Here is a 13,923-nt window from a genome sequence, read left to right as displayed (position 1 = left end):
ATTCATCACCCTTGTAAGGCAAAACCTCTATGTGCCTTTTAGAATCCGCATAACCTGTCCACTGCCGAGTCCATAATACTCTCCTGGTAGAAATGGACATTGCATTAATTCTAGATGCCAGCCGGCAAATATCCCTCTGTGCATCTCTCATATATAAGACGACGTCTTTAATATGCTCTATGGTTAGCAAAATCGTATCCCTGTCGAGGGTATCAATATTTTCTGACACATTATCGGACCAAGCTGCTGCAGCACTACACATCCAAGCTGAAGCAATAGCAGGTCTCAGTAGAGTACCAGAGTGTGTATACACAGACTTCAGGATAGCCTCCTGCTTTCTATCCGCAGGCTCCTTTAAGTCGGCCGTATCCTGAGACGGCAGTGCAACCTTTTTTGACAAGCGTGTGAGCGCCTTATCCACCCTCGGGGATGTCTCCCAACGTGACCTGTCCTCTGGCGGGAAAGGGTACACCATCAGTAACTTTTTAGAAATCACTAGTTTCTTATCGGAGGAAGCCCACGCTTCTTCACACACTTCATTCAACTCATTTGATGGGGGAAAAACCACTGGTTGCTTTTTCTCGCCAAACATAATACTCTTTTTAGTGGTACCTGGGTTAATGTCAGAAATGTGCAACACATTTTTCATTGCCGTAATCATGCAACGGATGGCCCTAGTGGAATGTACATTAGTCTCGTCCTCGTCGACACTGGAGTCAGACTCTGTGTTGACATCTGTGTCTGCCATCTGAGGTAGCGGACGTTTTTGAGCCCCCGATGGCCTTTGAGACGCCTGGGCAGGCACTGGCTGAGAAGCCGGCTGTCCCACAGCTGTTATGTCATCGAACCTTTTATGCAAGGAGTTGACACTGTCGTGTAAAACCTTCCACATATCCATCCACTCTGGTGTCGACCCCGCAGGGGGTGACATCATACTTATCGGCACCTGCTCCGCCTCCACATAAGCCTCCTCATCAAACATGTCGACACAGCCGTACCGACACACCGCACACACACAGGGAATGCTCTGACTGAGGACAGGACCCCACAAAGTCCTTTGGGGAGACAGAGAGAGAGTATGCCAGCACACACCACAGCGCTATATAATCAGGGATTTACACTAACACAAAGTGATTTTTCCCTATAGCTGCTTTACATATACAGTTTGCGCCTAAATTTAGTGCCCCCCCTCTCTTTTTTACCCTTTGAGCCTGGAAACTGCAGGGGAGAGCCTGGGGAGCTGTCTTCCAGCGGAGCTGTGAAGAGGAAATGGCGCCAGTGTGCTGAGGGAAATAGTCCCGCCCCCTTCTCGGCGGACTTCTCCCGCTCTTATATTTATATTATGGCGGGGGATTTTTGCAGATATATAGTTTTTTAGACTATATTATGTGCTGTTTGCAAATGTAAGGTACTCTAATTGCAGCCCAGGGCGCCCCCCCCCAGCGCCCTGCACCCATCAGTGACCGGAGTATATGGTGTGCATAGGGAGCAATGGCGCACAGCTGCAGTGCTGTGCGCTACCTTAATGAAGACCTGAGTCTTCAGCTGCCGATTTTCAGGATGTTCTTCTTGCTTCTGGCTCTGCAAGGGGGACGGCGGCGCGGCTCCGGGACCGGACAATCGAGGACGGGTCCTGTGTTCGATCCTTCTGGAGCTAATGGTGTCCAGTAGCCTAAGAAGCCCAAGCTAGCTGCAAGCAGGTAGGTTCGCTTCTCTCCCCTTAGTCCCTCGTAGCAGTGAGTCTGTTGCCAGCAGATCTCACTGAAAATAAAAAACCTAACAAATACTTTCTTTACTAGAAGCTCAGGAGAGCCCCTAGTGTGCAACCAGCTCGAGCCGGGCACAGATTCTAACTGAGGTCTGGAGGAGGGGCATAGAGGGAGGAGCCAGTGCACACCAGATAGTACCTAATCTTTCTTTTAGAGTGCCTAGTCTCCTGCGGAGCCCGTCTATTCCCCAGACTATTGCTCGCTGGATCTGTTGCACGATTCAACTTGCACATTCTGCGGCTGGACTGCCGCATCCTAAATCAGTCAAAGCCCATTCCACGAGGAAGGTGGGCTCTTCTTGGGCGGCAGCCCGAGGGGTCTCGGCTTTACAACTTTGCCGAGCTGCTACCTGGTCGGGATCAAACACGTTTGCTAAATTCTACAAGTTTGATACCCTGGCTGAGGAGGACCTTGAGTTTGCTCATTCAGTGCTGCAGAGTCATCCGCACTCTCTCGCCCGTTTGGGAGCTTTGGTATAATCCCCATGGTCCTTACGGAGTACCCAGCATCCACTAGGACGTCAGAGAAAATATATACTGTATATAGCTAATGACAGGAAACTGCATCCTGGTCACATATAATGCAGAATCGTCCAGAACACAGTGAGGTTTAAGGCTTATCCTCTGATAATAAGCACCAGGGGATTCTCCTCAGGGCGACATTACTGGGAGGTGGATGTCAGGGAATCAGAGTACTGGAAGGTAGGACTAGGTTACCCCAGTATATACAGGAGAGTGGGTCAGTCAGGCATTGGAGAGGAGAACAAGTCTCTTGTGTACAGGTATTATAGTACTTACTGAAACAAGACATTACAGACTTCCTGTTACCTGACAATGGGGCTAATTGAGGTTGGATCGCAGTGTGCAATCCAAACGGAAATTTATCAAAAAAAGATGTGGGCGCATGCTCAGCGCCCGTCCTGCGCCCAGATTTTCCCCTGGAAAGAGGGGACCCTCAGCTATCAGCCTAGGGCCCTTATATTCCTGGGGCCCTTGGGCAAGTGCTCACTGAGCCCATACGAAAAGACGGCCCTGCCCCTGCACAGATTGGGATGTAACCAACGCGAGGTGGTCCAGTTTGATCCTGGCAAGGTTTTAGGAGGGTTAGGGTCCCAGTCGGACCACCTGCATTGTATGCTGGCAGAACTATGACCTGGGCAGCCTGTTCTGGGCCTTCCACTGGATGGATTTGGATAAAAACGTCACAGAGTGGTAACATTGGATCCCAGAGGACATTTTAGGGGGTTGGGTCCCAGTCAGACCTCCCGTTGGTGTATGCCGGGCATACACTCATAGTGCCGGATACATGCGGAGGATGCTGGAACAGAAATATTACAGTAGTAATTCTATGTGGTGCTCCAGGGTCTCGCTGTCCAACGACCCACTGGCTGCCGTGTTATGTATCAGGGGGTTCTAGCCAGTGGGTGACCCATATTTACCAGCAACAAAGACCTCAACACTTTGATAAATAGGCCCCAAAATGAGTTGTTTGGGCTGCAATGCTTATTGATTTGTCATGGCTGCAGATCCCATTCTGTAGGCCCAGGGGTGAGAAAGAACGTGTCTACAACACAGCGCATGCACGCACTACAACAGAGGGAAGCATTGCTGCGATGGTTGGACAAGACAGGGTGAATATTAACCCCGCAGAGGTCCAGGACCATCTGCCGTTCTTGTGTTCTTGTCTATCTTACTGTCATACTCACCTACTGTTCAGGTCATCTGCAGGAGGTCCAGGCGGGGGGAGCAGGGGGGCGATTTGCTGTGAACAGCGACATCCGAGTCCCACCCACTTCATTGGGGTGACCCCGGTTCTGCGAGGACGCCGACTCTCCCAGGAGCCTGGGAAAATACAGTACCCTCAAATTCAGGAGTTTTCTGGAGATTATCAGGAGAGTAGACAGGAACGATTATAGCACTAGGCAAACTGTGTGCCTGCCGCTGCTGTGGTACTACAAGTCCCAGGGTGCTGAGATATGTATTTCTTTAACCCTACCTCCCAACATCTGACATATCTGAAAGCCTGCCTCTGGTATGTTAGGGGGGTATGGTTATGTCGCAGAGGTCGTGGTCATGTCCCTGGATTGGCATCTAGCTCTCACCATCTTTAACCTATGGGCTGCATGTATCAAAGTTTCCCAGGAGAGGGATTATTAGGATCCCTCCCTGACAATGGCAGCTGGCTCATGTGAGGTCTGTAGAGCGCACCGTAGCGCAACCGGCACCTGACGCACAAAGTAAAGTGATTGTATTAGTGATTACTTTTACACACCACAGTGACGGGCTCGCTATGTAGCACTATGCTCCTGGATATGTGTCATGTGACATCCCAGCAATCATTTATTTCGCGACAAGAAATTAAATTAGCGTATCTAAAACCCAATAATAAATAAATGTGCCTCTAAATCTGAAAGACGTCTCCGCTCTCAGTGGGGGAGGGGAGATCATTGTGGGGAAACAGGGTGCGCGAGACCCCTTATAGTTTCTTAGATTATTTAGGACATTCACTCACGCCCCTCAACATTTACCCATGCCAAATCAGATCACAATAGCACCCTACCCCCGACCCATCCAAATACACCCCCAAACCAGTCTTACAAAATAGACCAATGAGAGCCCCAGGACTCTTGATTATTCTGCAATGATAGTATATAGTAGGGTCTGGGTCTTATTGGGGTCTCGTCAATCTTTATAAGTGTACGTTTCCTTTAGTAAATTATTACGCCGCAAGGAGATCACTAACATCGCACGAGAAGTGCTGCAAAAAAATTAAAAGGAAGCGTTCATCAAAAATAATTTCGCAAAGCGTTATCTCAGCGATAAAACATTCCGAAGGTCGATTCTGTGATCTGACAGGCGGAACTTCAAGCCAAAATCCCGTTTCCTTAGTAAATTGCTGCAGTGGTAAATGATGTGTTATTGCGGCGACACTTCTGTGTGGAGACCTTGGAATTGTCTACAGGTAGGGGGCAAGCGGTGACTACAATTAAGGTGCCGACATGCCCATTATCTGCCAGCTTCCGCTCCACTCCATCAGCACCGCCCACCTTGGCTTTATCACCGAGTAAAGCCTGACCACCACCTGATGTTACTTTAACCTGTGCTTGCATGAGTCTCTTACCCATAGTAAGACCGGTCCAGCAGCCCTAGTACGTTTAACATTGTTAATGCAATTAATATGTTATGACGAGCTTTTGCGCCATCTACAGGACAGTCGCCAGTATAAATAAATATATACATATACATACATAGAAGGAGATGTTATAGCTCTTTATTACCGGCAGCTGCAGGCGTCAGACTTATTTGTGCTTCCGAGGTGGGTTTCGCCCGTTCTGCTTCTTCTTCCTACGTGCCTGGGCATCACTGGCGGTTTCGGGGGGCGGGGCCTGGGCCGGCTCGCTGGGCACTTGGCCATTGCGCTTCTTGGGGTTGCACTGGGCAGATTTGTAGATCAGATAGAAGAGAAACGCGTTGTTGTACCTGAGAGAGGAGAAGATAGAATGACGCAGTAAGTCTTTGTCACCGTGACTGCGCGGCGTTCATTCCATTACCCGCGGCTCCGGTTACTCACCACGGCATGCAGTTGTCGGTGGCTGCAATTCTCAAGGGAGAGCGAAACGGGTTCAGTACCGGAGGGCTGACAGTCCCACCCGTCGCTGTGGCAACCACCTGTCCATCCACATCGCAGCTGTACTGAGAGCAGTCCGAGAAATAGGCCGGAACCCTCAGTGCCTGGAATACAACAGATACTGTATACCAGACATGTAACCGCTCCGTCTATCACCCTGCCTGTGTTACCCTGCAGGGGGAGGGGCAGGCTCATAGCTCCCTTCTGTCTGTGTCACTGTGTTACCCTGTAGGGGGAGGGGCAGGCTTATAGCTCCCTTCTGTCTGTGTCACCCTGCAGGGGGAGGGGCAGGCTCATAGCTCCCTTCTGTGTCACTGTGTCACCCTTCAGGAGGAGGGACAGGCTCATAGCTCCCTTCTGTCTGTGTCACCCTGCAGGGGGAGGGACAGGCTCATAGCTCCCTTCTGTCTGTGTCGCTGTGCCACCCTGCAGGGGGAAAGGCAGGCTCATAGCTCCCTTCTGTCTGTGTCACTGTGTCACCATGCAGGGGGAGGGACAAGCTCATAGCTCCCTTCTGTCTGTGTCACCCTGCAGGGGGAGGGACAAGCTCATAGCTCCCTTCTGTGTCACTGTGTCACCCTTCAGGAGGAAGGACAGGCTCATAGCTCCCTTCTGTCTGTGTCACCCTGCAGGGGGAGGGACAAGCTCATAGCTCCCTTCTGTGTCACTGTGTCACCCTTCAGGAGGAAGGACAGGCTCATAGCTCCCTTCTGTCTGTGTCACCCTGCAGGGGGAGGGACAGGCTCATAGCTCCCTTCTGTCTGTGTCGCTGTGCCACCCTGCAGGGGGAAGGGCAGGCTCATAGCTCCCTTCTGTCTGTGTCACTGTGTCACCATGCAGGGGGAGGGACAAGCTCATAGCTCCCTTCTGTCTGTGTCACCCTGCAGGGGGAGGGACAAGCTCATAGCTCCCTTCTGTGTCACTGTGTCACCCTTCAGGAGGAAGGACAGGCTCATAGCTCCCTTCTGTCTGTGTCACCCTGCAGGGGGAGGGACAAGCTCATAGCTCACTTCTGTGTCACTGTGTCACCCTTCAGGAGGAAGGACAGGCTCATAGCTCCCTTCTGTCTGTGTCACCCTGCAGGGGGAGGGACAGGCTCATAGCTCCCTTCTGTCTGTGTCACCCTGCAGGGGGAGGGACAGGCTCATAGCTCCTTTCTGTGTCACTGTGTCACCCTTCAGGAGGAGGGACAGGCTCATAGCTCCCTCCTGTCTGTGTCACTATGTCACCCTGCCGGGGGAGGGGCAGGCTTATAGCTCCCTTCTGTCTGTGTCACTGTGTCACCCTGCAGGGGGAGGGACAGGCTCGTAGCTCTCTTCTGTCTGTGTCACTGTGTCACCCTGCAGGAGGAGGGGCATCCTCATAGCTCCCTTTCTGTCTGTGTCACTGTGTCACCCTGCAGGGGGAGGGGCATCCTCATAGCTCCCTCCTGTCTGTGTCACTGTGACACCCGGCAGGGGGAGGGACAGGCTCATAGCTCCCTTCTGTCTCCGTCACCCTGCTGATATATGTGACAGGAGATAATTGCTATATCACATACCTGCAGGCGAGGCAGAGTGCTCAGCCAGGCATCATTTAATCCAAACCCAGAGTTGAAGCCTGCAGTGACAGAGATAGAATTGGAGGTTAGCTATGTAGCAATATATGGCAGGTAACATATCCCGCAGTCCCTGTATCCCTTATTACGCTATTGTATTTCAGATGTTGGGTGATACAGGGATATTTACATACAACTATTCCTACAAGCAAGAGACCCCTCATCCTGCTGCCAGGTGTCCCCCGGAGCCATACACTGTCCGTCACCGCAAAACACGCCCCATAAAATCTCTGGAGAGAGCACGAAAGCCGCAGTGAGCCAAAACTGGATCCCACTGGAGCCGAGATCTCCGTCGTGTGCTGACATCAGCGGCCTGAGCCCCAATCAGATACTATTATTGTGATCGTCAGACGCCCTGAATTCCCACAAACAGGGCTCGTCTGAGGACCCAGCATCGGATCCCCATCGCGGCCATTGCAACCATCGGTAGCGACACGCGATGGCAGCACACCTCGGTGCGTCTGAGTAAGCTGAACCCCGGGTGTAGGAAGCCCGGGTCCGTCGACGCAGACCATGAGCCTGGCACGTCTACAAGACGGGAGCGATGCACCTTCGTTTCGTAGAACGGTGCAGGTTGCTGCCCCACAAACACTGCAGAAAGTTAATTATGCTGCGGCTGACGGGGGAGCGATATATCACAAGACCCCTAAACATCGGACTTGTACGAAAACCATTAGGTTGATACAAACCAATCACAAGGTCCGGCTTGGCCGCTTGGAGGTTGTGATAGGGCCGGACGTGGACTTTGACGTGTATGCCGCGCACTCCTTTCCCGTTCGTAAGCGTATCATCGGAGCAGACCACCTCCGACTCCTGCGATAAGGGGAGGGGGCGTTAAAGTTTCATGTTAATATTACAGGGTGAAAGCAGCTATTGTCCCTTTACCGATCTCCCCGATCATCTCACCTTCTTGTGTATGATGAAGCTTCTCTCGTCCTCCTCCGCTGGGAGGTCTGTACCCACAAACACCAACTCGAACACCACGTTGGGCATCAAAACCGCCAGTTCCTGCCGGAAGGATGCAAAAAACGACAATGTTCAGTGATATTCACACAGTTACATAGCTAGGCTGAGCAAAAACGCTTCATGGGGTCAGGAGTCGGCAAATTATCTGCCTTTACAGTAAAGAACCCTTCCACTAATCTTCTGATCCAGGTAGTAGGGATTCCAGCGATGAGGAATAGTGGTTTGACCAGTTACTGAACTATCAACTATTTAAAACTTATTGCGTATGATAAATGGCGACTCCAGCCAATCAGCTCCTGTCATGTGTTTGAAAAATGACAGTTGGAAGCAGATTGGCCGGAACACCATTCATCATACGCAACGAGTTTTAAATAGCTAAAACGCGTTGATAAGTGGGCCCCCTTAGTTCCACATGGGTGGAAGGCATCTGGCCCAGGTTCTGTATCCTCTATTCCGAACTTATCATTGAGTGGCTTCCACGAAGAAGAAGGCGTGCTCACCCAGAATAGCATTATACATGTGTACTCCCGTCCTGCTTCTATAATGTGGATCCTCAACGACTGTTTCTTTAGGATATTCAGCTCAGGAACTAGAGGCAAAGGAAGAGTCAGTGTCAGTGCCGCCCATTGGCCTTTTTCCTTTGCAGGGGTGACGGCCACCTATAGTACCCAGGGTTGTGGACAGTTTCCCTTCCACCAAAGTACTCACAGTGCTGGGGAACCATCGCGGAGATGATGTGATAGATGGTCAGCGGATAGGTGAGAAGAGCCGCTACAGGATTGTCTAAATTCAGGCCCCTCCAGTCATAGTACTCCTTCCAGGTCACTAGAAGGACAGCAGGAGATATGATGGAGAAGAGATGGGGTCTGCAAGGTCGGTGAAGAAGAAGAATAGGTAGGTCACTTCCATGGGGTTACTTACCCAATGAGTTCTTGCGTTTTTCCTTAGGCGTCTGCTTGAGAAGAATCTCGGTGTCCCCCAGTAGGGGCTCAGATCGTTCTCTTCCACCTGTAACACAAGCGCCTTGTCATTCATAGCAGCCAATGGATAGCTGTTTATGAGAAGGACACAGGACTGGTTCCTGGAATGGTAAAACTGGTCAATAAAGTTCTCACCATCCATGTCCCATGCTGGTTTCCTCTGCTGCAGGCAGCTGGTGTAGTGATGAACGCTCTCCACCGTCCAATAACCTCTGGTAAGACCCCGAGCACTCAGGAACTTCTCATTGTCAAATGAGCGGCTTGTCACCTCTATTAGGAGAAGACCATGAACAATATAAGGACGGGACGAGAGAGAGGGAGAGATGTGGGACATGGAGATGGGACTTGGAAGAGCTGGAGAGGAAGATGGAATGAGGAGGTAGACAGGACATAGGACAGCGAATTTACTGCAGATGAAGGGATGATGAGACAGACAGATGGAGAACAGAGAGAAGAAGATACCAGTAAGAATAAGAGATGAAGATGGAGAAGGGAAGAGAGGAAACAGAAAATAAAATAAAAATGAGAGAGAAAGAGCCTGGCACAGGAGAATAAAGGGTGAAACCTCATCTACAGTATAGGGACAATAATGTGACCTATAATGGAGAGCATTAAGCAGGAGAAGGTTGGGGGATGACACAGGATCCCAGGCCCATAACGGGCCACATATGTCCCAGGTATGTCACTGGTCATCACCCACCTTTGCTGAAGCAAAACGGAAGATCCGCCAAGGCGTCTTCGCTCTGCATAAACTGCGTCATCTTTTCACACCAGTACTCGTGGCTGATATCTGATGGGCATTTCTTCCAGTCAAACTTTTTACACGTCTTCGAGCAGTAGAGGACCGCGCCGCACTTATCGCTGAGGGCAGAGAAAGAGACGTCATCGGTCATAACAGGTCTACATATGACGTGACTCTGGATTACAGGGGAAGGGACAAGCGTTATAAGGGACGGACATGCCAGGATTATATACAGAGTGACTCCAGATCATAGGGATGGGGCAATACAATAGCAACTTTAAATACAGAATGACTCCAGATTATAGGGATAGGATCATACGATGTTGGATTTTGCCACTAAATTAAGTCCCTATGCACCCTGGCGTACCATAGCTGGACAAAACCATAGCTCTCTAACCACTCGCCTTACCAAGGGAGAAGCGTGGCTTCGAAGCTCCTCTTCTTACACACGTGGCAGTTTTGCGCCCTCTTTGCGGAGAAGACAAAGCTTGCCTCGGTGGACCAGTCTCTCAGCGGCTGTTTATGGACATGGACCCCCAGGAAAGGGAGGAGTTTTCTGAGTAAGCTAGAGGGGGGAAGAAATTCCAGATTAGGAGGTGAAGAAGATCCGATACACCGGCAGATCTCTGTCCAACTGCACCACACACTTGTGGACAACTGCATATGGCCTAGTGGCTGGGTCCTATGAGGCACCGATAGCATGGATGGACCACTGTGGGCCATGACCACCACTGCTCAGTAGGGTTAATAGATTACATTGACAAAGACGTGATCCCTACTTTCTTGGTGGTGACAGTGAAGGGATTATTTCTGTAGAACATACATCTGCTGGCTGTGGTCCATGCACGGAGTCCTGTCCCCTACCTCCATCCCTGTACACCCAGGACAAAGAGCGGGCCGGCATGCTTACCAGCGCTCCAGCGGCTCGGACACGGCCACACACATAGGCCGCCGGGCCGGGCCGCCGTCCATTGGTCTCGCCATGCACTGACAGAGCAGATAGTAGGCCCTGACCGCCGTCATCAGCCGCTCTCTCTGGCTGTCACCGCTGCCGGCCATCAGGAAATCTATGCCCATCACAGTGCCCGCATCCTCCGCCACTACCAGCAGGTACTGGATCCGGCACAGGTCATCTGCGGAGGAATAAATGGAGAACGTCACTACAGGGGCTCTCAGGTCCCCGAGTACCACAATTTATACATCGTGAGTGAGAAACAAGCGTCAGCTCTTTCACCCGGGATCCTCGCTGCTAATATCTGTCTTCACTATCATGGACATATAAAGCCTAAACCTAGCTTTCAATAGGCAGTAGGCGGCTATGCGAGGGGGGTAGGAGGCTAAGCGAGGGGAACAGGCGGCTATGCGAGGGGGACAGGCGGCTATGCAAGGGGGGTAGGAGGCTAAGCGAGGGGGACAGGCGGTTATGCAAGGGGGGTAGGAGGCTAAGCGAGGGGGACAGGCGGCTATGCAAGGGGGGTAGGAGGCTAAGCGAGGGGGACAGGCGGCTATGCAAGGGGGGTAGGAGGCTAAGCAAGGGGGACAGGCGGCTATGCAAGGGGGGTAGGAGGCTAAGCGAGGGGGACAGGAGGCTAAGCAAGGGGGGGTGCAAGCGGCTATGTGAGGGGGGCAGGCTGCTATGCGAGGGGCAGGCGGATATGTGAGGGGGCAGGCGGCTATGCAAGGAGGGTAGGGGGACAGGTGGCTATGCGAGGGGGGCAGGCGGCTATGCAAGGGGCTCAGGCGGCTATGCGAGGGGGACAGGCAGCTATGCGAGGGGGCAGGCGGCTATGTGAGGGGACAGGCTGCTATGTGAGGGGGGCAGGCGGCTATGTGAGGGGGCAGGCGGCTATGGGAGGGAGGCAGGCGGCTATGCAAGGGGATCAGGCGGCTATGTGAGGGGGCTATGTGAGGGAGGCAGGAGGCTATGTGAGGGGGCAGGCGGCTATGTGAGGAGGCAGGCGGCTATGCGAGGGGGGCAGGCGGCTATGTGAGGGGGGGCAGGCAGCTATGTGAGGGGGCAGGCGGCTACATGAGGGGGCAGGCGGCTATGTGAGGAGGCAGGCGGTTATGCGAGGGGGGCAGGCGCATATGTGAGGGGGGCAGGTGGTTATGCGAGGGGGCAGGCAGCTATGTGAGGAGGCAGGTGGTTATGCGAGGGGGGCAGGCGGCTATGTGAGGGGGGCAGGCGCATATGTGAGGGGGGCAGGTGGTTATGCGAGGGGGCAGGCAGCTATGTGAGGAGGCAGGTGGTTATGCGAGGGGGGCAGGCGGTTATGCGAGGGGGGCAGGCGCATATGTGAGGGGGGCAGGTGGTTATGCGAGGGGGCAGGCAGCTATGTGAGGAGGCAGGTGGTTATGTGAGGGGGCAGGCGGTTCTGTGAGGGGGGCAGGCTGCTATATGAGGGGGGCAGGCTGCTATGTGAGGGGGACAGGCGGCTATGCGAGGGGGTTAAGCGGCTATGCGAGGGGGGACAGGCGGCTATGTGAAGGGGGCAGGCGGCTATGTGAAGGGGGCAGGCGGCTATGTGAGGGGGCAGGTGGCTATGTGAGGGAGCAGGCGGCTATGTAAGGAGGGCAGGCAGCTATGTGAGGGGGAAGGCGGCTTTGTGAGGGAGGCAGGCGGCTATGTGAGGGGACAGGCTGCTATGTGAGGGGGACAGGCGGCTATGTAAGGGGGACAGGCAGCTATGTGAGGGGGTAGGCGGCTATGTGAGGGAGGCAGGCGGCTATGTGAGGGGGGCAGGTGGCTATGTGAGGGGGGCAGGCGGCTATGTGAGGGGACAGGCGTCTATGCGAGGGGGGCAGGCAGCTATGTGAGGGGGACAGGCGGCTATGTGAGGGGGGCAGGTGGCTATGTGAGGGGGGCAGGCGGCTATGTGAGGGGGGCAGGCGGCTATGCGAGGGGGGCAGGTGGCTATGTGAGGGGGGCAGGCTGCTATGTGAGGGGGACAGGCGGCTATGCGAGCAGGCGGCTATGTGAGGGAGGCAGGCGGCTATGTGAGGGGACAGGTGGCTATGTGAGGGGGACAGGCGGCTATGCGAGGGGGGCAGGTGGCTATGCGAGGGGGGCAGGCGGCTATGTGAGGGGGGCAGGCGGCTATGTGAGGGGGCAGGCGGCTATGTGAGGGGGTCAGGCGGCTATGCGAGGGGATTAGGGAAGGGGGACAGGCTGCTCACCGTCACGGCAGACAAGGACTGACAACTTTGCAGACTTGACAGAACTGGGGTAGAATCATACACAGGGTCAGTGAAGCAGTCCAGGCTCGGGGGGGTGATGTGTTGATTTACTAAAGCCTCTAAAACTTGACTGTGGTAGTGTTGCCCACATCAACCAATCAGATTGTAGCTATCATCTCTCCTTCTATGTAAATATGCCCTCAGTGGTCTCAGCTAACCTGAACCTGACTCCCCGGCGATAATAGAGATACAGAGAGAAGTAATGGCCGTGGACTGTGACTAGAACAACCAATGGTAAAGGAGCGGCTTACATATTATAATCACACAGTACGCCGTTATAACTAACTGTAGAGATCGTCAGAGAGAAGAAATCTAACGTTGGAAAGAACTGGCTTTTTGGATGAAAAAAATACATTATAAACCATTTTTAATCACATATAAAAATAAAACAGTGCTATAAGGCTCTCCTCCCCTCCATCACACACAGAATTGCCCAGTACCTACCTAGTACCACACCCCAGGGACAGTATACAATTTGGGCCCCAATAGGACAAACATCTCAAACAATAAAGCAAAGCATTTGAGTTCTGCTTGCTGTAACCCCACCGGGTGAGTGATACTGAAAAGGTCTGAGCCCAAAATGGTCTACTGTCTCATTTCTGAGCGGTAGGTGGTTCTGATCACACCCACCTGGCTCCCGAGCTCCGCCGCCGACCTTCCCGTTAGGCAGTGCGTCCAGATCCACGAGGCTGACGTATTTCTCTAGGTCACTGAGGCGCACGACGTCTTCGCTGTAGAAGTGGTCTGCGTTCTGCAGCTCAGGGTTCCTGGACTGGAGACAGATGCTGTCATTGCGCAGGACATGGAGGGACCAGCTGCTCGCGTCCCGTGGCAGCGCCCTCAGCTTGCGCACCTGCTGGCGGTTCGTCACGTTCCTGTCCATCTGGCCTAAACAGTCTATCAGGTAACGCTGGTACCAGCTGAAGAGCAGCTCCGAATACTCCACCATGGGGTCACGGTAGCCCGAAATAAACTCCATCGTTGGCCTACAAAGAAAATAAGAAT

At 53.0% G+C, this 13,923-nt stretch overlaps 1 protein-coding gene across 6 annotated transcripts in view; it reads right to left on the bottom strand.

The window, feature by feature from the left end:
• ZMYND15 (zinc finger MYND-type containing 15) overlaps positions 1–13,923 on the bottom strand; it is a 113,030-nt gene that overhangs the window by 85,440 nt on the left and 13,667 nt on the right. For 3 of the 6 annotated variants that reach the window (XM_063930713.1, XM_063930712.1, XM_063930710.1), the window contains exons 2-14: positions 13,549–13,904; positions 10,592–10,814; positions 10,091–10,246; positions 9,640–9,800; positions 9,075–9,209; positions 8,881–8,967; positions 8,668–8,784; positions 8,460–8,548; positions 7,900–8,001; positions 7,683–7,806; positions 6,937–6,995; positions 5,340–5,500; positions 5,018–5,248 (exon numbers count right to left, since the gene is read on the bottom strand). In XM_063930713.1, coding sequence (XP_063786783.1) covers positions 5,068–5,248; positions 5,340–5,500; positions 6,937–6,995; positions 7,683–7,806; positions 7,900–8,001; positions 8,460–8,548; positions 8,668–8,784; positions 8,881–8,967; positions 9,075–9,209; positions 9,640–9,800; positions 10,091–10,246; positions 10,592–10,814; positions 13,549–13,897 — 1,944 coding nt within the window. In that variant the 5' untranslated portion in view covers positions 13,898–13,904 and the 3' untranslated portion in view covers positions 5,018–5,067. Of the gene's footprint in view, positions 1–5,017; positions 5,249–5,339; positions 5,501–6,936; positions 6,996–7,682; positions 7,807–7,899; positions 8,002–8,459; positions 8,549–8,667; positions 8,785–8,880; positions 8,968–9,074; positions 9,210–9,639; positions 9,801–10,090; positions 10,247–10,591; positions 10,815–13,548; positions 13,905–13,923 lie in introns of those variants that run through there. The other 3 variants (XM_063930714.1, XM_063930711.1, XM_063930715.1) reach the window with 3 other exon arrangements.

Source organism: Pseudophryne corroboree, chromosome 6 (assembly GCF_028390025.1).
Source record: "Pseudophryne corroboree isolate aPseCor3 chromosome 6, aPseCor3.hap2, whole genome shotgun sequence".
Classification (NCBI taxonomy): domain Eukaryota; kingdom Metazoa; phylum Chordata; class Amphibia; order Anura; family Myobatrachidae; genus Pseudophryne; species Pseudophryne corroboree.
This window is presented reverse-complemented; position numbering and strand designations above follow the sequence as displayed.